Source organism: Pseudophryne corroboree, chromosome 12 (genome assembly GCF_028390025.1).
Source record: "Pseudophryne corroboree isolate aPseCor3 chromosome 12, aPseCor3.hap2, whole genome shotgun sequence".
Lineage (NCBI taxonomy): Eukaryota > Metazoa > Chordata > Amphibia > Anura > Myobatrachidae > Pseudophryne > Pseudophryne corroboree.
This window is the reverse complement of record NC_086455.1, coordinates 105,645,388-105,667,182: the sequence shown is the minus strand read 5'-3', so window position 1 is coordinate 105,667,182 and position 21,795 is coordinate 105,645,388. Positions and strand designations below refer to the sequence as shown.

Genomic DNA, 21,795 nt, shown 5'->3' with positions numbered 1-21,795 from the left:
AAGCAGGAGGGCAATGGCAGAAGCTGCAAAGATTCTCCGCTGGGCGGAAAATCATGTGATAGCACTGTCAGCAGTGTTCATTCCGGGAGTGGACAACTGGGAAGCAGACTTCCTCAGCAGACACGACCTCCACCCGGGGGAGTGGGGACTTCATCCAGAAGTCTTCCAAGTGATTGTAAACCGTTGGGAAAAACCAAAGGTGGACATGATGGCGTCCCGTCTCAACAAGAAACTGGACAGATATTGCGCCAGGTCAAGGGACCCTCAGGCAATAGCGGTGGACGCTCTGGTAACTCCGTGGGTGTTCCAGTCGGTATATGTGTTCCCTCCTCTTCCTCTCATACCAAAAGTACTGAGAATCATAAGAAGGAGAGGAGTAAGAACGATACTCGTGGCTCCGGATTGGCCAAGAAGAACTTGGTACCCGGAGCTGCAAGAGATGCTCACGGAGGACCCGTGGCCTCTACCTCTAAGGAAGGACCTGCTCCAGCAGGGACCTTGTCTGTTCCAAGACTTACCGCGGCTGCGTTTGACGGCATGGCGGTTGAACGCCGGATCCTGAAGGAAAAAGGCATTCCAGATGAAGTCATCCCTACCCTGATCAAGGCCAGGAAGGATGTAACTGCAAAACATTATCATCGCATTTGGCGAAAATATGTTGCGTGGTGTGAGGCCAAGAAGGCCCCTACGGAGGAATTTCAACTGGGTCGTTTCCTACATTTCCTGCAAGCAGGATTGTCTATGGGCCTAAAATTAGGATCCATTAAGGTTCAAATTTCGGCCCTGTCGATCTTCTTCCAGAAAGAACTGGCTTCAGTGCCTGAAGTTCAGACATTTGTCAAAGGGGTACTGCATATACAGCCTCCTTTTGTGCCTCCAGTGGCACCTTGGGATCTCAATGTAGTTTTAGGGTTCCTAAAATCACATTGGTTTGAACCACTTGCCACAGTTGATTTGAAATATCTCACATGGAAAGTGGTAATGCTGTTGGCCCTGGCTTCAGCCAGGCGCGTATCAGAATTGGCGGCTTTATCCTATAAAAGCCCTTACCTGATATTTCATTCGGATAGGGCGGAATTGAGGACTCGTCCTCAATTTCTCCCTAAGGTGGTTTCAGCGTTTCACATGAATCAACCTATTGTGGTACCTGTGGCTACTAGGGACTTGGAGGACTCCAAGTTGCTGGACGTAGTCAGGGCCCTGAAAATATATGTTTCCAGGACGGCTGGAGTCAGAAAATCTGACTCGCTGTTCATACTGTATGCACCCAACAAGCTGGGTGCTCCTGCTTCTAAGCAGACGATTGCTCGTTGGATTTGTAGTACAATTCAACTTGCACATTCTGTGGCAGGCCTGCCACAGCCAAAATCTGTAAAAGCCCATTCCACAAGGAAGGTGGGCTCTTCTTGGGCGGCTGCCCGAGGGGTCTCGGCTTTACAACTTTGCCGAGCAGCTACTTGGTCAGGGGCAAACACGTTTGCTAAATTCTACAAATTTGATACCCTGGCTGAGGAGGACCTGGAGTTCTCTCATTTGGTGCTGCAGAGTCATCCGCACTCTCCCGCCCGTTTGGGAGCTTTGGTATAATCCCCATGGTCCTTACGGAGTTCCCAGCATCCACTAGGACGTCAGAGAAAATAAGAATTTACTTACCGATAATTCTATTTCTCATAGTCCGTAGTGGATGCTGGGCGCCCATCCCAAGTGCGGATTGTCTGCAATACTTGTATATAGTTATTGTTACAAACAAATCGGGTTGTTTATTGTTGGAAGCCATCTTTTCAGAGGCTCCTACGGTTATCATACTGTTAACTGGGTTCAGATCACGAGTTGTACGGTGTGATTGGTGTGGCTGGTATGAGTCTTACCCGGGATTCAAGATCCTTCCTTATTATGTACGCTCGTCCGGGCACAGTATCTTAACTGAGGCTTGGAGGAGGGTCATAGGGGGAGGAGCCAGTGCACACCAGCTAGTCTAAAGCTTTTACTTTTTGTGCCCAGTCTCCTGCGGAGCCGCTATTCCCCATGGTCCTTACGGAGTTCCCAGCATCCACTACGGACTATGAGAAATAGAATTATCGGTAAGTAAATTCTTATTTTAATCTTCCATGCTGATAGAGTGGAGTTGAGAACTCGTCAGCAATTTCTGCCAAAAGTGGTTTCATCGTTTCACGTAAACCAGCCTATTGTGGTGCCAGTGGCTACTGATGCCTTGTCGGAATCGAAGTCTCTCGATGTGGTCAGAGCTTTGAAAATCTATGTCGCCAAAACGGCTCAAATTAGGAAAACAGAGGCTCTGTTTGTCCTGTGGGCTCCCAACAAGATTGGGGCTCCTGCTTCCAAGCAGACTATTGCACGCTGGATCTGTAATACGATTCAGCAGCCTCATTCTATGGCGGGATTGCCGTTACCGAAATCAGTGAAGGCCCATTCTACTAGAAAGGTGGGTTCATCCTGGGCGGCTGCCCGAGGGGTCTCGGCATTACAGCTTTGCCGAGCTGCTACTTGGTCGGCATCAAACACCTTTGCGAAGTTTTACAAGTTTGATACCCTGGCTGAGGAGGACCTCTTGTTTGGTCAATCGGTGCTGCAGAGTCATCCGCACTCTCCCGCCTGTTCTAGAGCTTTGGTATAATCCCCATGGTTCTTGAAGCATCCCCAGCATCCTCTAGGACGTATGAGAAAATAGGATTTTAATACCTACCGGTAAATCCTTTTCTCTTAGTCCGTAGAGGATGCTGGGCGCCCGTCCCAGTGCGGACTGTATCTGCAGTTATTGGTTATGGTTACACACATGTGTTGAGTTCAGTCAGTCAGTCTGTGGCTGATGTTAGTCATGCCGTTGCATGCGTTGTTGTTGAATGCCATGTTGTACGACGTGTTTGAGGTGTGAGCTGGTATGTATCTCACCTTAGTTTTAAAAATTAAATAAATCCTTTCCTCTAAATGTCCGTCTCCCTGGGCACAGTTCCTATAACTGGAGTCTGGAGGAGGGGCATAGAGGGAGGAGCCAGTTCACACCCCTTTTAAAGTCTTAAAGTGCCCATGTCTCCTGCTGATCCCGTCTATACCCCATGGTTCTTGAAGCATCCCCAGCATCCTCTACGGACTAAGAAAAAAGGATTTACCGGTAGGTATTAAAATCCTATTATAGCGGCATGGATCATGCTGCTATAACACTTCCTGCTTCGCCTCATTGCGAAGCATGAAGGGACATCGACAAGATGTTTTAACATCTTGTCTGCCAAAGAAGGGGAGTGCTAAGCCCCCCTGTCCAGCAATGCCCCCCTGAGCACACAGCGCATCAGCTCAGTGCTGAAGCGCTGTGTCTGCTGATGCGCTGTGTCTCTCTGCCTGTCCGGCTTCAATGCACTCGATCTCGCTACTCACACGAGATCCCCTGTGCAGTACGGAGCCGGCACCCACCACAGCCAGGGACAGCTCTTTCCCTGCTGTGGAGATAGGGCATCGCCACCTGCAGCTGTCGAAATCGACAGCTGCAGGTGTCGGAATGGTCAGCGATGCTGACCATTCATACATTGCCCCCTCATATTGCCTTGCTATTTTTTAGTTAGCAGTGCTGATATGGACAGGGGCCCATAGCGCCTCTGTCACTGAGCCCGCACCGCCGCTGTATTACATGGGGGAGAAGCAGTATCAGTGCACATAACATGCGCTGATACTGCTTCTCCCCCATAACAACAGATCATTCATTTACCCCCTGGCCCGGTGAGTGCCCTGCTCTGAATAAATGTATATACACATAGCCTATCCCAAACCTTGATTTCCTATGTAGATGTTCTCACTACATCCTATGCATCATATAAGGATTATTTAACGCCTGACAACGAGAAGATACCATGGTGGGAGGGGGAAGCGGGGCTCCTGAAACTTTCTGCTGGCCTTTGTGTTGCTGGGACTAACTGATTAAACCCATGAAGGTATCTGGGATAATAATGTTTATTCATAATGGATAAAGAGTAATCTTTCAGTTTATAGTCCTGAATTATACCAATACCACTGATGGCATAGGGAGCTTATTTAAACACACGTAGAGGGAAATATATTAAACATTCTAAATTATCCTCAGTTCCCCACTGTCTATGGTCCTTAAATTACTTGACTACTGAATTTAAAAACCCTCAATTTGCTGACAGGTTCTTACAAATCAAAACACTTTTTTTTACAGGTAGGTCTGTCCATTTGTACAGGGAAAATAAAATTGAGGCCGCCTAGATTAGGGACACTGTACTCTGTGGGAACAAGGACTGTGCTATAAAATGTAAAAATATTGACACTCATTATGTTGATACCATAATGTCATCATGTTCAGAATGTTGACACTACTTGTTTAACCTAGCTCTAATTGCAGCCTAGCCTAAACTGCATCCTAACCCTCTGTTACGTTCCTGATGCTCAGAACTAGAGAGATGTTGCATAGTGAGTCCAGAGCACCAGGACGTGACGCTGAAATAAGGGGTGGTACGGGAATAGCCCCTAGCACCCTACCTCCATTGTTTTACCCGTGTGGTCAGTTCACGCCTGAGTGACTATGGTTTCTTGGGCCCACGGCAGCCGCGTTTGAAGGGCGGATTAGGTCTGCCCAACTCCGATGCCCCCAGGTCTTAAGGTGCATACACACGGAGAGATTTTGGCTATGAGAGATTTTGACTAACTTTTCCCTTGAACTGGCAGTAGGAGATTTTGACTAACTTTACCAGAGATTTTGTCTAACTATGCAAGAGATTTTGGCTATGGGAGATTTTGGCTATGGGAGATTTTGACTATCTCATTTAAATAAGGGGATGAGTGTCATATATAGGACGATTTTACAGGGTGGCTGGTATTTAAATAGCTGAAAGTTAAAAAAAAAATTTGCGTGGGGTCCCCCCTCCTATGTAAAACCAGCCTCGGGCTCTTTGAGCCAGTCCTGGTTGTTAAAATACAGAGGAAAAAATGAGTAGGGTTCCCCCATATTTAGACAACCAGCACCGGGCTCTGCGTCCGGTCCTGGTTTAAAAAATACGGGGGACAAAAGACATAGGGGTCCCCCGTATTTTCCAAACCAGCACCGGGCTCCACTAGCCAGGGAGATAATGCCACAGCCGGGGGACACTTTTATATTGGTCCCTGCGGCCGTGCCATTACCCCCCCAACTAGTCACCCCTGGCCGGGGTACACTGGAGGAGTGAGGACCCCTTAAATCAAGGAGTCCCCCCCTCCAGCCACCCAAGGGCCAGGGGTGAAGCCCGAGGCTGTCCCCCCCATCCGTGGCCCGGTGGATGGGAGGCTGATAGCCTTTCAATAGTAATATTGTTCTTTACAGGAGGCCTACAGGTCCCAGCAAGCCTGCCCCAGCATGTTGGCACTTGGAGAACCACAAGTGCCAGCATGCCCGGACATAAAGGGCCCGCTGGCACCTGTAGTCCACCTGTAAAGAAAATATAAAAAAAAAAACACAACACATTCTTTTAAAAATCCTTTATTAAACTGGGTCTTCACCTGGGGGCGGCGGCCTTTAAGCTCTTTTGCATGGCCGCCGCCTTCCCAGGGCTTCCGGCGTCTTCACCTGGGGGGGCGCCACCTCCCCAGGGCTTCTGGGGTCTTGCTCCGGCGTCTTCACCTGGTGGGCGGCGGCTGCTAAGCTCTTTTGCATAGCCGCCGCCCATCCAGGACTTCCACGGCGTCTTCAGGAGCTCTTCTCCGCTCCTCCTCCGCCGTCGGACTGACAGCCGCTGCCTCGCGCTGACTTATATAAGTCAGCGGGAGGGGGCGGGGCGATGACGCGGCGAGCCGTGATTGGCTCGCGGCGGCCATCTTGAATTTCAAAAATGACGCTGAGGCGCCATTTTTGAAACTGGTACCGCTCCGCTGCCAAACTCTGCAATAGAAAGGTAAATTTCCCCCGCCCGCACCGCTGCCGCAACCCGCCGCCGCCCGCACCGCCGCCGCCCACACCGCCACCGCAACCCACCGCCGCAACCCGCCGTCGCCCACACCGCCACCGCAACCCGCCGCCGCCCGCACCGCCGCCACAACCCGCCGCCGCCCGCACCACCGCCGCCTGCACATCGCTATCGCTGGGAAAAATCGCTGGCCTCTTAAAGTGTTAGCGATTTTGACTAACTTTTGCAGCGACATAGCCAAAATTGACTTGCCTGCACTGACTATTTTTCCCAGCGATAGCGACCTAGCGGGGACGCGCATCGCTATCGCTGGCTGTGTACACACGGAGCGATCTGCACTAACTTTCTGAGCGATTTTGACTATATAGTCAAAATCGCTCAGTTATATCGCTCCGTGTGTATGCACCTTAAGAGTGAGACAAGGCGTGAACCGAGGCAGGATAATAACAAGTAGACCTCTAACTAAAGCAAACAGAAAGCTAGGGGCTACTAACTACCCTAAAACTAAATATATGTGCGGCACGCCGCCAAAGGAAAAGAACAACAAAAGATACCACTGTCCACTCCCCCACACGGCACCGCCAAGTTCCGGGGAGGATAGTGAAAAGCGGAAACCTCCGCAAAAACCACCAATACAAAATTAACACAAGGACTAAGCGGCCTAGGCCACAACACGCGGCAGAAGCCGCTACTCACGAAACCGGGAGAGAACCCCAACAAGCGAGAACCCCCAGATGACTGCAACAGGTTCACTTGGACAGGAAGGATTCCCAGGACCGGCTTCAGAACTCCAGACTCAGGAGCACAGGGAGCAGGATCGACCAGATACAGCTGACCAGGAACAGACGTTGCAAGGCAGGAACAGCATACAGGAAGCTATCACCGGCGAGGCTGCAGTGTGCTGGCTCCCATAAAAAGACCCTGCTGGCCAATGACAGGAGGGCCAGCAAGACCAGCCCCCAGACCCTAATTACTAGTTGCCGTGCAGCTGCCCTGCTGCACGAGCAACTAATCAATCCTATCTGGCAACGGGGAACGCGGTCCGCCAATGGCGTCCCCGTTGCAATGGACCCAGCGGCTGAGGACGCCCGGCGTCCTAGTGTTGCCAGGGACCCGGCGGCTACAGTACGCACGGCGTCCTGGCGTTGCTAGGCGCCGGGCGGGCAGGGAGGGAGGTGCGGCGGCCGTGAGCGTCGCTCGGAAGCAGACCGAGCGGCGCCGCGGACCGCGGCACCTAACACCCTCATTGCAGCCTAACCCTAACCGCAGCCTATACCTAATCCTCACTACAGTATAACCCTAATCGCAGCCTATACCTAACCCTAACTACATCTTAATCCTAATCTTAACCGCAGCCTAACCCTAATCACAGCCTATCCCTAATCCTCACTACAGTATAACCCTAATCGCAGCCTATACCTAATCCTCACTACAGTATAACTCTAATCGCAGCCTATACCTAATCCTCACTACAGTATAACCCTAATCGCAGCCTATACATAACCCTAACTACAGCTTAATCCTAATCTTAACCGCAGCCTAACCCTAATCACAGCCTATCCCTAATCCTCACTACAGTATAACCCTAATCACAGCCTATACCTAATCCTCACTACAGTATAACCCTAATCGCAGCCTATACATAACCCTAACTACATCTTAATCCTAATCTTAACCGCAGCCTAACCCTAATCACAGCCTATCCCTAATCCTCAGTACAGTAAAACCCTAATCACATCCTATACCTAATCATCAGTACAGCATAACCTTAATCACAGCCTATTCCTAATCCTCACTACAGTATAACCTTAATCACAGCCTATCCCTAATCCCCACTACAGTATAACCATAATCGCAGCCTATCCCTAAATCCTCACTACAGTATAACCTTAATCACAGCCTATCCCTAATCCCCACTACAGTATAACCATAATCGCAGCCTATCCCTAATCCTCACTACAGTACAACCTTAATCACAGCCTATCCCTAATCCTCACTACAGTATAACCATAATCGCAGCCTATCCCTAATCCTCACTACAGTATAATCCTAATCGCAGCCTATCCCTAATCCTCACTACAGTATAATCCTAATTGCAGCCTATACCTAATCCTCACTACAGTATAACCCTAATCGCAGCCTATACCTAATCCTCACTACAGTATAACCCTAATCGCAGCCTATACCTAACCCTAACTACAGTTTAATCCTAATCTTAACCGCAGTCTAACCCTAATCCTCACTACAGTATAACCCTAATCGCAGCCTATCCCTAATCCTCACTACAGTATAACCTTAATCACAGCCTATCCCTAATCCCCACTACAGTATAACCATAATCGCAGCCTATCCCTAAATCCTCACTACAGTATAACCTTAATCACAGCCTATCCCTAATCCCCACTACAGTATAACCATAATCGCAGCCTATCCCTAATCCTCACTACAGTATAACCTTAATCACAGCCTTTCCCTAATCCCCACTACAGTATAACTATAATCGCAGCCTATCCCTAATCCTCACTACAGTATAACCTTAATCACAGCCTATCCCTAATCCCCACTACAGTATAACCATAATCGCAGCCTATCCCTAATCCTCACTACAGTATAATCCTAATCACAGCCTATACCTAATCCTCACTACAGTATAACCCTAATCGCAGCCTATACCTAATCCTCACTACAGTATAACCCTAATCGCAGCCTATACCTAACCCTAACTACAGTTTAATCCTAATCTTAACCGCAGTCTAACCCTAATCACAGCCTATCCCTAATCCTCACTACAGTATAACCCTAATCACAGCCTATCCCTAATCCTCACTACAGTATAACCTTAATCACAGCCTATCCCTAATCCCCACTACAGTATAACCCTAATCGCAGCCTATCCCTAATCACAGCCTATACTTAATCCTAATTACAGTTTATTCCTAATCTTAACAGCAGCCTGACCCTAATTTCATGTGACAACATTCTAACTGTCATCAGTCGTAATGTGACTTTATGTCAGTGATGACATTATGGGGGTCATTCCGACCTGATCGCACGCTAGCTATTTTTTTCAGCGCTGCGATCAGGTCAAAACTCAGCAAAACTGCGCATGCGTATGCACCGCAATGCACAGGCACGTCGTACGGGTACAAAGCGGATCGTTGCTGGGCGAAGGATTTAACGAAGAATCCATTCGCACAGCCGATCGCAAGAAGATTGACAGGAATAAGGTGTTTGTGGGTGTCAACTGACCGTTTTCAGGGAGTGGTTGGGAAAACGCAGGCGTGTCCAAGCATTTGCAGGGTGGGTGTCTAACGTCAATTCCGGGACCGGACAGTCTGAAGTGATCGCAGCGGCTGAGTAAATTCAGACCTACTCAGGAATGCCACAAAACTTTTTTGTACCGCTCGGCTGCACAAGCGTTCGCACACTTGCAAAGTGAAAACTCCCCCAAAGGCGGCAACTATCTGATCGCAGAGCTTCAAAAAATAGCTAGCGTGCGATCAGGTCGGAATGACCCCCTATGTTGTAATGTTAAATGTCAACATTCTAAACATGTTGATGTTCTAAATGTTGACATTCTGACTACATCCCGGTGTAGTACAAATAATGAAGGAGCTACACTTCTGGGTCCATATATCAGAAAATCAGCATTTCTGCCAATGGAATGAATAGTCCCAGTACTAAATCAATAAGCGTTCCAATACTCGTTAACATACACTATTAGAAAAGTTAAGAGCAAAATTTACTACAAGGTCACCCCAATAATACAGATAGGTAATGTGCGTGTGTGTTGAGAAGCCCAGCACTTCACCTGACAACGCTACTAACTTTTGCTCATTTGGAAGTTTAAAGTGCAAACAAGTGACCCCCCTTCTACACTCATTTCACAAACCGCACCCTCCTCTCCATGGGTAAAGAAATAATAAAAAAGCAAAGGCTTAGTTGTATTACATTTCTTCTACCAATGGATCGATCCTAACTCTGATGAGAACATATACATGGTTACATTGGATTAGCAAATTGAAAGCAATGGTCCATACTCAGGACAGGTAATATTTTAGCCTTGGTAAAAGTCTTAAACCTATGTCTGCAAATTTGTGCATCTAGGACTTTTACCTTCTCTATCGCCTTCTTTTGAGTCCCGGGGTACTAAAAGGCAAAGGGCCTGATTCATAGTGCACAGCCGCAAGGAAGTGGCTGTACAATACTGTACAGCTAATATGCTAATGCAGCAGTAGGCATCTGGTGTAAATAGACACCTCCTGCGTGCTTTCAAGATCTGCTGTTGCGTCTGAAGACGCACATCGGATCACTCTGCGTGGCCATCGGTCATCTAGCCTTATCCTTGATTTCACCTTTCCCCCCTTATGTAGCTGTTATGTAGTTGGAAAAAAAAAACGAAACAAGAGATATATATTCAAATGGATCATTTGATTTGGCCCATTTCCCTCCATTTGTTATAAAGCACAATGATCCCTGTGGCTTCATTTTGGCTGCTCAATTCTTAATGTTTCTCATGACCACTTATATGGAACCACATGTGAGTAGAACACAGTATGAACAAGCCCTGAAATGTATCAATGTCTTTTTGTTAACAAGTAGATCTGACTGAGGAGGAATTCTCATTCACACCTCCACTGCTTTCACAATCTCCCTGATAAGCTTTTGCAAAAGTAGGTACTAGGTAAGTATGGTCTATTAAGTTACTTAGGGGGTCATTCCGAGTTGTTCGCTCGTTGCCGATTTTCGCAACGGAGCGATTAAGGCAAAAATGCGCATGGTACGCAGCGCGCATGCGCTAAGTATTTTAGCACAAAACTTAGTAGATTTACTCACGTCCGAACAAAGAATTTTCACAGTTGAAGTGATCGGAGTGTGATTGACAGGAAGTGGGTGTTTCTGGGCGGAAACTGACCGTTTTCTGGGAGTGTGCGAAAAAACGCAGGGTGCCAGGATAAAACGTGGAAGTGTTTGGAGAAACGGGGAAGTGGCTGGCCGAACGCAGGGCGTGTTTGTGACGTCAAACCAGGAACGAAACGGGCTGAGCTGATCGCAATGTAGGAGTAAGTCTCGAGCTACTCAGAAACTGCTAAGAATTATTTATTCGCAATTCTGCTACTCTTTCGTTCGCTATTCTGCTAAGCTAAGATACACTCCCAGAGGGCGGCGGCCTAGCGTGTGCAATGCTGCTAAAATCTGCTAGCGAGCGAACAACTCGGAATGACCCCCTTAGGTCATAGACATACGTACATCATCTTATGATAGATCTGATGATACTCAACTAAAAACAGCATATCTATTTGTGTAATATTTACACTAAGAGGGGAATTCAAATGTTTGAAAAGTCGGTTGGGTGTTTGTTTTTTCCTGTCTATTAGATAGGAAAAAACAGACTCCCAACTGACTTTTCACACATTTGAATCTCCCCCTAAGAGTCTGATGGCTTTTGTGAGCCATGGCGACTGTCTGATTGTGTTCAAAGGGAGGGGCTGGAGTTAGAAATCACCAGGTGTTGACAGGACAACTGTTTGTATTTTTACGAGCTGAAAAAATTCCTGTTTTCCCTTTTTAAACTCCTGAAACAATTGTTTTTTTTTCTGCAGCTCACCATCTCAGACATAATTCATGTGAAAGGAGATGCAGCACCACTGACAAGACGGGAGACAGCACAGAGGCGTGCTCCTGCAGCTCTTCTTGCTACCTGGAAATCAAGAACTAAGTAATTATTACAAAAACCACACTGCAGACCCTAATTTTAAACATAATAGTGCTACCATGCTGAGACTTGTAGTAACACACAGGAAAAAGAAAATGCAGGTGCACACTTTAAACACTAAAACGACTGATAGTCAAAATCGTTACAGAAGTGTCTTCATACTTCTATCCTCATCATGTCACTCAGTGCGAGATTTCTGGCGCAAATGAGCCACCAGTTTTTGGCAGAAATGCATATTAGTCCTCACAAGGCAATGCAGCTAGGATGTACCAGGAAAGTGCTGATTCATTTGATACTGTATGTACACTTGTGTATCTGTGTGACTGAGTCTGCATACGAAGCACAATTGATCTTGGCATGGGAAAAAGCCACAGCTGCTGCATCCTAGCACTTGATAAAGGCCCAGATGTGGGCTGAAACGCGTCGATTACCAGGAGTGTGAGTAGCCATTTTTATCCGGATTTTAATTTTGTACTTTGCTCCCAAAAATTTTTTTTAAAATATTTTTCCGTTTTTTTGCAAGAGTTCACCATCTCTCTTTGCCATTTTTATTCATTTGTATTCATTTATTTTGTACACCACTATGCATGGTATTCCATGCGTAGATTTTAATGGCATGTATTGTTAAATAAAATTTGTAACCCCCTTTTCCACCTACTTTGGTATGAGCATTGCCATTTTTTTCTCTTTTGGGGTAAACGGAAAAATACGTAATTTTAACACATAAGCTGTATCGGTCACCTGAAGTCTAAAGATACCATGATAGGAGTCCTCTAACACTTCAAACTGTGAGTTGGGGTACGCAACATTGAATTACCATCTATTACTCTGGGAGAAATAAAAGATACCTTTATGAGTGTATTACCCACCTCTAGAGTGTGAGTGTTGGGTACGCATCAGTTTACACCGTTTTTGGGGTGGTGAAACTCTGGATACATTTGATTCCCCTAGGGGAAATAAATTGCCATACACTTAAGGTGTTTGACATATGTGATTTGTCACACATTGGTTTTTCTCTATTTCTTTACGACTCATGCCGGGAGACCATACTAGGAATTTCCAGCCGTCATCCTCACATGAAAACTTAAAGATACCTTGATAGGAGTCATACAGTCCTCCAAATTGTGAGTTGGGGTACGCGATCTTGGATTACCTTTGAAAGAGAGAAAGATACCTTTATGTGTTTACAGCCCACTTATAGAGTGTGAGTTTTGGGGTACGCATCTCTCTGCCTGCTCCAGGGAATGATTTAAATACATCTGTGAAATTGAGTGATACCCTATCTCTAACACATCGGCCGCCATATGAATAAATGAAAGCCGCCTTTGTAAAAGAAACCTTGATGTGTGTTACATTTCCACTTATAGTGGGGTACGCTCTGAATCCAGCTTAAATCATCCAAAGTCATTATATATACATCAATAGGACTTGACATTACGTACTACATATTGTTTGTTTTTTGTATTTTATCTCTCTTTATGATATCTACACCTGTGAATCCTATGGTTGATAACTTGAATGGGAGTTATACCTGAGAGGAAAGGACCCGTCACTCAGCCTAAAAGGGACGTTATGGTGATATCTTGTTTTAGCGCTTGTGGTGTATGACAGTGTTTCATATTGCTGGTTTTCTATTTCTTGATGTAAATGTGGTGACATTTATTTTTGAAATCTGTGACACCTGAGCAGCTTAGCGCCAGTTAGGACCATCCCGACACCTTTTTTCCATGTATGTACACTTGTGTATCTGTGTGACTGAGTCTGCATACGAAGCACAATTGATCTTGGCATGGGAAAAAGCCACAGCTGCTGCATCCTAGCACTTTGTGTACAGATTCATAGACTCATAGACAAGTGTCGCATATTAAATCAATCAGCACAGTTTCCTGTTGCATCCTAGTCGCATTACGTTGCGACTAAGAAACATTTCTGGCAAAAAAGACACCAAAAAAGATGCCTAGTGAACCTGGCGTGCTGAGACCGGCTGAATGGCATAAGTGTAGCAATGATGTAGGGGGGCCCATCTGTAACATGGAGTATAACAGAAACGTGCGTTGAGGTAAATGGCTGAGGAGGCGCTAGTACCAAAGCCAGGTTTACACACAATATATGAGCACAAGGGTTCATGTGGGCATCATACACAGGTGCAGCAGTATATACTGCTGGTAATTCAGTGAGCTTTTGATCCGGCAAGGTAGGCAGGGGAGGCACTGCCTCACATGTCATAGACTTTTTACTCCAGAGTTTTGTCTATAAAAATTATTAGAATAATACAAAGAAGATATTTCTAATATATTATTTGCATTTTTCATATACTTTATATAGTCAAAACTCTGGTGTATATGTTAGTATGACAGGAAAGGCTCTGCCTCACCTGTCTCACCTCACGGCACATCACTGGTGTATAAGTAAGGTTCTTAGCATGTTTGACCACAAAAGACAGCCCATCCACCATGACATGGTGAACTTCATCAGATGTGTGCGTAACATACCTAATACTAACTAATTATATCAATTTATCAAGGACTTACTTTGCAGGGACCTGTGCTGATTAAAATTATCGCAGGGCCTATGGGAAGGGTGCTAATACCAAGCAGAAGGGGTCTCAACCTTCAAGTGTATAAAAACCAATATAGAGGAGGGGAAGAGGGGCTTGTACTGCACACCTTCATTTTAAACATAATAAGCACAGATTCCTGCATAGCAACATTTATTTTAAAAGAAAACAGTCCTCCTCAGAGCTTAAGTAAATGATGATCCCATACTAGTAGTGGCAGCTCAAACCTGTCCAAGTCTTCATCAGCCCAGGTGTAACAAATTAAACATTGAAATATAGAGAGACAGATACTGTAGGCCCTCACAGGGGCTGATATGATTCTGGTGCACGAGGGATGTGACCACAATTTCATAGAAAGTCTGCCCTTCCCAAATAAACTATAAGCACTCCAACCTACAGTATATTGCATTGTTTCTCAACCTCAACCCTCAAGTTTTTCCAACAAGTTTTGTTTTGAGGATTTCTGTATGTGGAAGCAGGTGGGATAATTACTGATGCAGCAAAATAGATGACCTTATCTTTGCATGTTTAAAGATATTCACAAAACATGACCTGTTGGTGGTGCTTGAGGACTGGAGTTGAGAACCCCTGCTATATTCTACATACCCTCCAACATTTTACACATAAAAATTGCTACAAATTAGGAAAGGGGCGTAGTCATAGGTAAAGGGGGCGTGGCCACACCCCTTTTCCTGTACTTTCAATGGAAGTTTGGAGAGCCAAAAATCGGTACAGACCATAAAAAAAAGGTACTGTACCTGCTAAATAGGTACAGTTGGAGGGTATGTATTCTATAGGTCTGTTAGTTTCACAATTTGCATTGTTACGTTGAACAATTGCAGTAAAACCTTCACCCATCTGGTCAGTCCTACACTATCACTCAAATTATACTTGGGAAATTGCTATACATGACTTAGGGGGACATTTACTAAGCAGTCATAAGAGTGGAGAAGTGAGCCAGTGGAGAAGTTGCCCCATCAACCAATCAGCAGCTCTGTATAATTTTATAGTATGCAAATTATAGATGTTACTTCAATGCTGATTGGTTGCCATGGACACTTCTCCACTGGCTCACTTCTCCGCTCTTATCACTGCTTAGTAAATGTCCCCCTTAAGCTTTTTAAATTCTAAACATGGGGTTGGCAACCCTTTGTTGTCGGTGTGCCAACTAAAATATAGGTATTAGTCTGCCAGATTTACATATATTTAAAATTATACGCATTTTTAATACATTTTTATTTTATCTTGCTAATAACAGATTTATGTATGTTCATCAATCCTAGAGTTTTGGAATGTGCAAACATCACTCTTTGGCTTTACAGAAAAACACAAATTGAATGCACTGTTCAAACCGCGTCAATCTGCTTCAGAAGAGGCCCAGTAGGGGGAGGTAATGGTGGGGACATGCTGAAGTGGTGTGACTATATGCCAAAGTGGGCTGGGCGCGTTCAGCCCACCAAGTATATGGGGCATTATATAGGGAGTTCAGAAAGTCCCTGCACAGTGACTGTGTGCTAAACAAGTCTCCGCCCAGAGAATGTGTGCTAAATAATAAGATAACGTTTTTTGCAAAGACTTTTTTTACATGAAATAATTAAGAATTTGTTACGTACATTTTTACATTAAAGGAGGTATTCAGTTAGCCTCGGGGATACCCCATATGTGAATGCCCGATGTCGGACAGAACCTCGCAGCTCATGGACCATAAAAACAGCAAAATCAGAGATTTGTGCTCAGGAAAAACCCATTGATGCTGCAGTTTACTCTAAATCAAAGGGTTTCCGTGCCTGCATCACGATTTTTAGGCTTGGGAAAAAGGCAATTTAACTGACTAGCCTTTCCCCGTGCTGTGGGGATTTTGATCGGCAATCTAATGAAATACTCCCCTAAGTGCTGAAAGTGTTGGCCCTTTTTGACCTCTCACAGCAGCATAGGAGGTCTGCAGCCAGAGATGTGGCTTACTGTGGAGGGACTTTTTGAACTTCCTGTATATGGGGGTCATTCCGAGTTGTTCGCTTGGTATTTTTTTCTCGCAACGGAGCGATTAGTCGCTAATGCGCATGCGCAATGTCCGCAGTGCGACTGCGCCAAGTAAATTTGCTATGCAGTTAGTTATTTTACTCACGGCATTACGAGGTTTTTTCTTCGTTCTGGTGATCGTAATGTGATTGACAGGAAGTGGGTGTTTCTCGGCGGAAACTGGCCGTTTTATGGGTGTGTGCGAAAAAACGCTACCGTTTCTGGGAAAAACGCGGGAGTGGCTGGAGAAACGGAGGAGTGTCTGGGCGAACGCTGGGTGTGTTTGTGACGTCAAACCAGGAACGAAACTGACTGAACTGATCGCAGATGCCAAGTAAGTCTCGAGCTACTCAGAAACTGCTAAGAAGTGTCTATTCGCAATTCTGATAATCTTTCGTTCGCAATTTTGATAAGCTAAGATTCACTCCCAGTAGGCGGCGACTTAGCGTGTGCAAAGCTGCTAAAAGCAGCTTGCGATTGAACAACTCGGAATGACCCCCTATGTTCAGCAGTTGGCTATCATTTAGATATAATAACGTGTGCAAATAGCTGAAGATGGAGTTAACTAACATCGGAAAGCGAAAAAAGCAGCAGAAAGGTTTTGACACTGCTGAAAGATCCCATGGAGTGTAGTTAACACAAATAAGGTGCTTATAGACAACATAACAGTCCAGTTTTCAGCTTTGAGGATGATGTAAATTAAATTGCTGAAAAAGAACATTTAACTACGGAGATGATTTTTAGTCCCATTTGTGATTACGTATTTTATTGTTGTTTTATTTTTATGCTTGTATGCTTTATACTGTACTACTGTGTTCAGTAACATTTGGGCATTACACCATGGAGTTGATGAGGGTTATATTCAGTAAGACTTTTTTTTCAAGCAACTACCTAATTTAGGTACAAGAGAGATTTAAGAAAATGAGTCACTGACGGGGCTTAATAGACTGACATACCACAAGACAGAAATGAATAGAGACACAGTTCAACAAAGGTCGAATACACAGTGCTAAAAGAAATCCCCAAGAATGTAGGCGCAGACACTGTGATAAAATAAATGATACAACAACAGCAGACAACACCTGCAAGCCTTGCAAGGGCAGCTCACAGTTTCCTCCACATGCCCATTTCATGCCATCAGACTCTTTCAGATACTACTTATATGCCATCAGACTCCTCCACATACCCCTGATATGCCTTCAGGCTTTTACATATGCCTCTTATATGCCACCCCACCTGCTGCACCATCTTAAACGTGGGAACGCTGAACTGCAAAGTATTTTCACTAACAAATATTGTACAGACCCATAAAGCCAATTTCTTTCATATGTGGTCATCTGCTTCTAACAGGCTGCCGCGGGTCGCTCAGTCTGAGCATACTTTGGGTGAATGTGGCCAAATCAGAAACGCATCATGTCTTAGCATCGGCCCTATATGTCCAGACTTACACAACAGTTTAAAAGCAGAGATAAAGCCATAATACACTTACAGCTTGTTCTGTTCATGTCCTGAACTTATACTGTCTGCATTTTGCAAGACAAACTATGAAAGTGAGGAAGTAACGAATGTTTGAAACTTGAATGCTAATGATGTATTTATGCTAAAGTAAAACATCTTAATGAGGTGTACTAAACCATGCATGTAATAACTTGTGACTACTGGAAACTTTTGTACAAATGAAATGGTAGCAAACAAAAAAAAGTGATAGACAAGAACATGAAATCTGAGGTGGAGGTAAAAGATTTAGGCACTGTACCAGATCTGAGAAGGAAACTCAATGTCAGCTGCCCTGTACCATTATCATAACAGTACTAGTTTCTTTTAATCATGTGACTGATGGTTTCCTTCTCCGTATACCATGTGACTGCTGTGATGTGTCTTACTGCTTTAGATCATAGTATTTGGTGTATGTGATTGTGATCTGCAGCCTGGGAGTAATTGTCCTGATGGTCAGTCTATTTCCAAGCCATACCAATGCCCACTCTTGTGGTGGTGACAGTGGCTGCTGGGCCCGGTTCTGATTGTTCAGGCTGACAGATGGTTTGGGCCCCACCCTGTCATGTCACACGGTGGGGGGTTCTAATGCAGTGGGAACCCCTAGGGAACTACCTGAATCTCTGCTTGGCCTGTCTGTTCACCACCTGGCCAGCCCTATCTTGTATTCAAACTTACTGTATCATAAGATGCCATACAAATGTCACTAAGGTGTGTTGACACAGAATTGAAAACAGATGAACTCAATGGCAGCTACTCCACCGATACCTGTAATAGAAGAGGTGAGAGTGGGCGCTGTAGTGAGATAGGTATTATCAGAGTTAGTGGCTGTGGGGAAGACCAATACTTATTGATCAGTTTAGGCTTATATTAGTATTGTTTGTTATCAGTAACTGAATAAATAAAACACTGGTTTGCAGGAATCTATGACCTGCAAACCGGATTTGTTCTAGGGAACAGGATTGCCACCTGACAGCAGCTGAGTTAGGCAGCAAGCCTCGCGAAACGCTGAGGCAGAGGAAAATGAAAGAATTTTCACTTCCTTTGCCTATACACAGAGCAGCGCCCGGGCGTGCGTGCGCCCGTGGGTCACGTGCACATCATTTGTACGCCCGCGGTCATGTGGCTTCACGTCTGAGCCACTGATTATGGTTTTTTGGAAGCTCACTGTTGACAAACCTATTCCAGAAGAAAAAGTGGAAGGTGAGGTAACCTTTATACTTGATAAGACAATCACCATTCATTATAAAGAGGAGCAAACTGAATGCTTTTCAAGCAAGAACAATTTATTGAACTGTAACTTTCAACTTTTCTAAAGGCAAAGAAATGGTTTGTATGTTGTGGTCATGACTTGTAGATACGAGAACTGTAAAGGTAACATTGGTTTCAAACTTTAGGCAAACATTTTAGTGCTGGGAAGTAAGTTATTTCTGTTCCTTATTGGTGGCTGCTTGAGGCTTCTTTGGGTCCCTTGCTGCACCTTGAGGCATAGGCGTATCTATAATAGGTGCAGTGTGTGCGGTGCACATGGGCCCTGGGTCCAGGGGGGCCCACACCGCACACCCTGCACCCATACATTATACTTACCCCTCCGGAATCCTGTGATTTGCGCATGCGCACTGGAGATGTCCCCCCGGAACAAGGCGTGGGCGCTATGTTCCCAGAGACGTGCGTATGCGCAGTAGGCTTTGTCATTATGCTGCCAGAGAGAAGGGGGCTGCATGCGGGTCCCCTCCTCTCTTATAACGCCGTGAGGTATGATAAGAGGAAAGGTTATTACTACCCAGTTAAGAGATTTCTAGAGGAAATAACAGACCTAGCAACGCAGAGGAAAGAAGGGTGGGAGCTGTTGCTAGGTGGCAGTCTTGTTCCCTAGAAGTTAGAACATATCCAGTTTGAAGGTTGTAGATTCCTGCAAACCAGTGTTTTGTTCTTCGGGAGGCTTGCCACCTAGCAACACATACCTGGAGGTTGCTTTGAGAAATTCAATCTTTTGTGGGTCAGTTTGTCTCCAATATTTTTTTGCGAAGGTACAGTATGAGCAGAGGAACATCTTGCTGCTAGCATGATCAAACTGCAAAGGTAAACCTTTAGCCACTCCTCGAAGGGAATGACTTTTGAAATGGTCTAATAGTGGAAGATCTTACTTTCTTCTTCTGCAAGTTTGGAAGAGCTGGGTGATAGTGTACCTTATTGGCGCATTTTGAGCTAGGTAGGAAGAGAAGCACGGAGCTACGCATAGTTTAGTTTCTGAAGGATCATGTATTATATTGAATTCCACTATCATACTCTGTATGACCTTACAGGGTACACTATCATGATCTGGGGGTACCCGGTCTTCTCTGATCTTCTGTAGGACTTTAATGGAGAAGGGCAGGGAAAGCATAGGGTTGAGGTAGGTCTGTCCAGGAAAGGACATTGCATCCATTCTCCATACCCCTTTGGTCCATATTCTGGATACAAAACATGGAATCTGCGCATTCGGGATGCAGTTATTTTGCCGGCAGTCGGGATCCTGGTAGTCAGGATACTGATGCCAGAATCCCGACTGCTGACAATACCTACAACCGGAATCCCAGCTCACAGGGGTTATTCCCACTCGTGGGTGTCCACGATGCCAAAAGAGTCGGAATAGAACCTGTGGCGAACCTGTGGGACTCTTTGCGCTCGCCCCACTGCCGGCATACTGATGGCCGGGATGCCGTTGTCAGTATACTGACAACTGGCATCCCGACCGTCGGTAAATCATACTGAACCCAAGCATTCATGGGGCTGGCAAAAAGGTCTATTTCCAGGATCGCAAAGGTTTGGGTTATTTTCTCTAACGTCCTAGAGGATGCTGAGGACTCCGTAAGGACCATGGGGAATAGACGGGCTCCGCAGGAGATAGGGCACTTTAAGAAATCTTTGGATTCTGGGTGTGCACTGGCTCCTCCCTCTATGTCCCTCCTCCAGACCTCAGTTTTACACTGTGCCCAGAGCGAGATGGGTGCACTGCAGGGAGCTCCCCGGAGTTCTCTGCCTAGGAAGCATTTTTGTTTGGATTTTTTCTACATTTTTACAGGGAGCACTGCTGGCAACAGGCTCCCTGCATCGAGGGACTGAGGAGAGAGGGGCAGACCTTCTTAATTGATAGGCTCTGCTTTCTCGGCTACTGGACACACAGCTCCAGAGGGGGTGAACGCAGGTTCTTACTGGGCGTCCACCCCCAGAGCCGCGCCGCCGTTCTCCTCACAGAGCCAGAAGAAACAAAGTCAGAAGACGTCTCAGGCGGCAGAAGCCTTCAGAGCTTCACTGAGGTAACGCACAGCACTGCAGCTGTGCGTCATTGCTCCCATACACCTCCCATACTCCGGTCACTGTAAGGGTGCAGGGCGCAGGGGGGGCACCCTGGGCAGCAATATAACACCTCTCTTATGGCAAAAGACAATATACATGTACAGGTGGGCACTGTACATGTATATAAAAGAGCCCCCGACATTTTTTAATAACTTTGAGCGGGACTGAAGCCCGCCGCCGAGGGGGCGGGGCCTCTCCCTCAGCACTCACCAGCGCCATTTTCTCTCCACAGCACCGATGAGAGGAATCTCCCCGGACTCTCCCCTGCTTACACACGGTGAAGGGGTGTTTAAAAGAGAAGGGGGGGGGGGCACATAATTGGCGGATAACTTATATTACAGTGCGGCTGGGGAAAAACATTTTGTGTTGGTCTCCAGGGTCATTGCGCTGGGGTGTGTGCTGGCATACTCTCTCTCTGTCTCTCCAAAGGGCCTTAAAGGGGATACTGTCTTCAGAAAAGAGTTTCCCCGTGTGTGTGTGTGAAGTGTGTCGGTACGCGTGTGTCGACATGTTTGATGAGGAAAGCTCGCTTAATGTGGAGGGTGAGTGCTTGAATGTCATATCGCCGTCGGCAGCGCCGACACAGGAATGGATGGATATGCTGAATGTCTTAAATGCAAATGTCAATCTATTGCATAAAAGGTTAGACAAGGCTGAAGCTAGGGATCAGTCAGGTAGCCAGACCATGCCTGTCCCTGTGGCGCCAGGACCTTCGGGGCCTCAGAAGCGCACCATATCCCAGATCGATGACACAGATACCGACA

At 45.9% G+C, this 21,795-nt stretch overlaps 1 protein-coding gene across 1 annotated transcript in view; it reads left to right on the top strand.

The window, feature by feature from the left end:
* TTC6 (tetratricopeptide repeat domain 6) overlaps window positions 1-21,795 on the top strand; it is a 660,756-nt gene that overhangs the window by 99,678 nt on the left and 539,283 nt on the right. Inside the window, exon 5 of the mRNA XM_063947843.1 lies at window positions 11,510-11,625. Coding sequence (XP_063803913.1) covers window positions 11,510-11,625 — 116 coding nt within the window. The remainder of the gene's footprint in view (window positions 1-11,509; window positions 11,626-21,795) is intronic.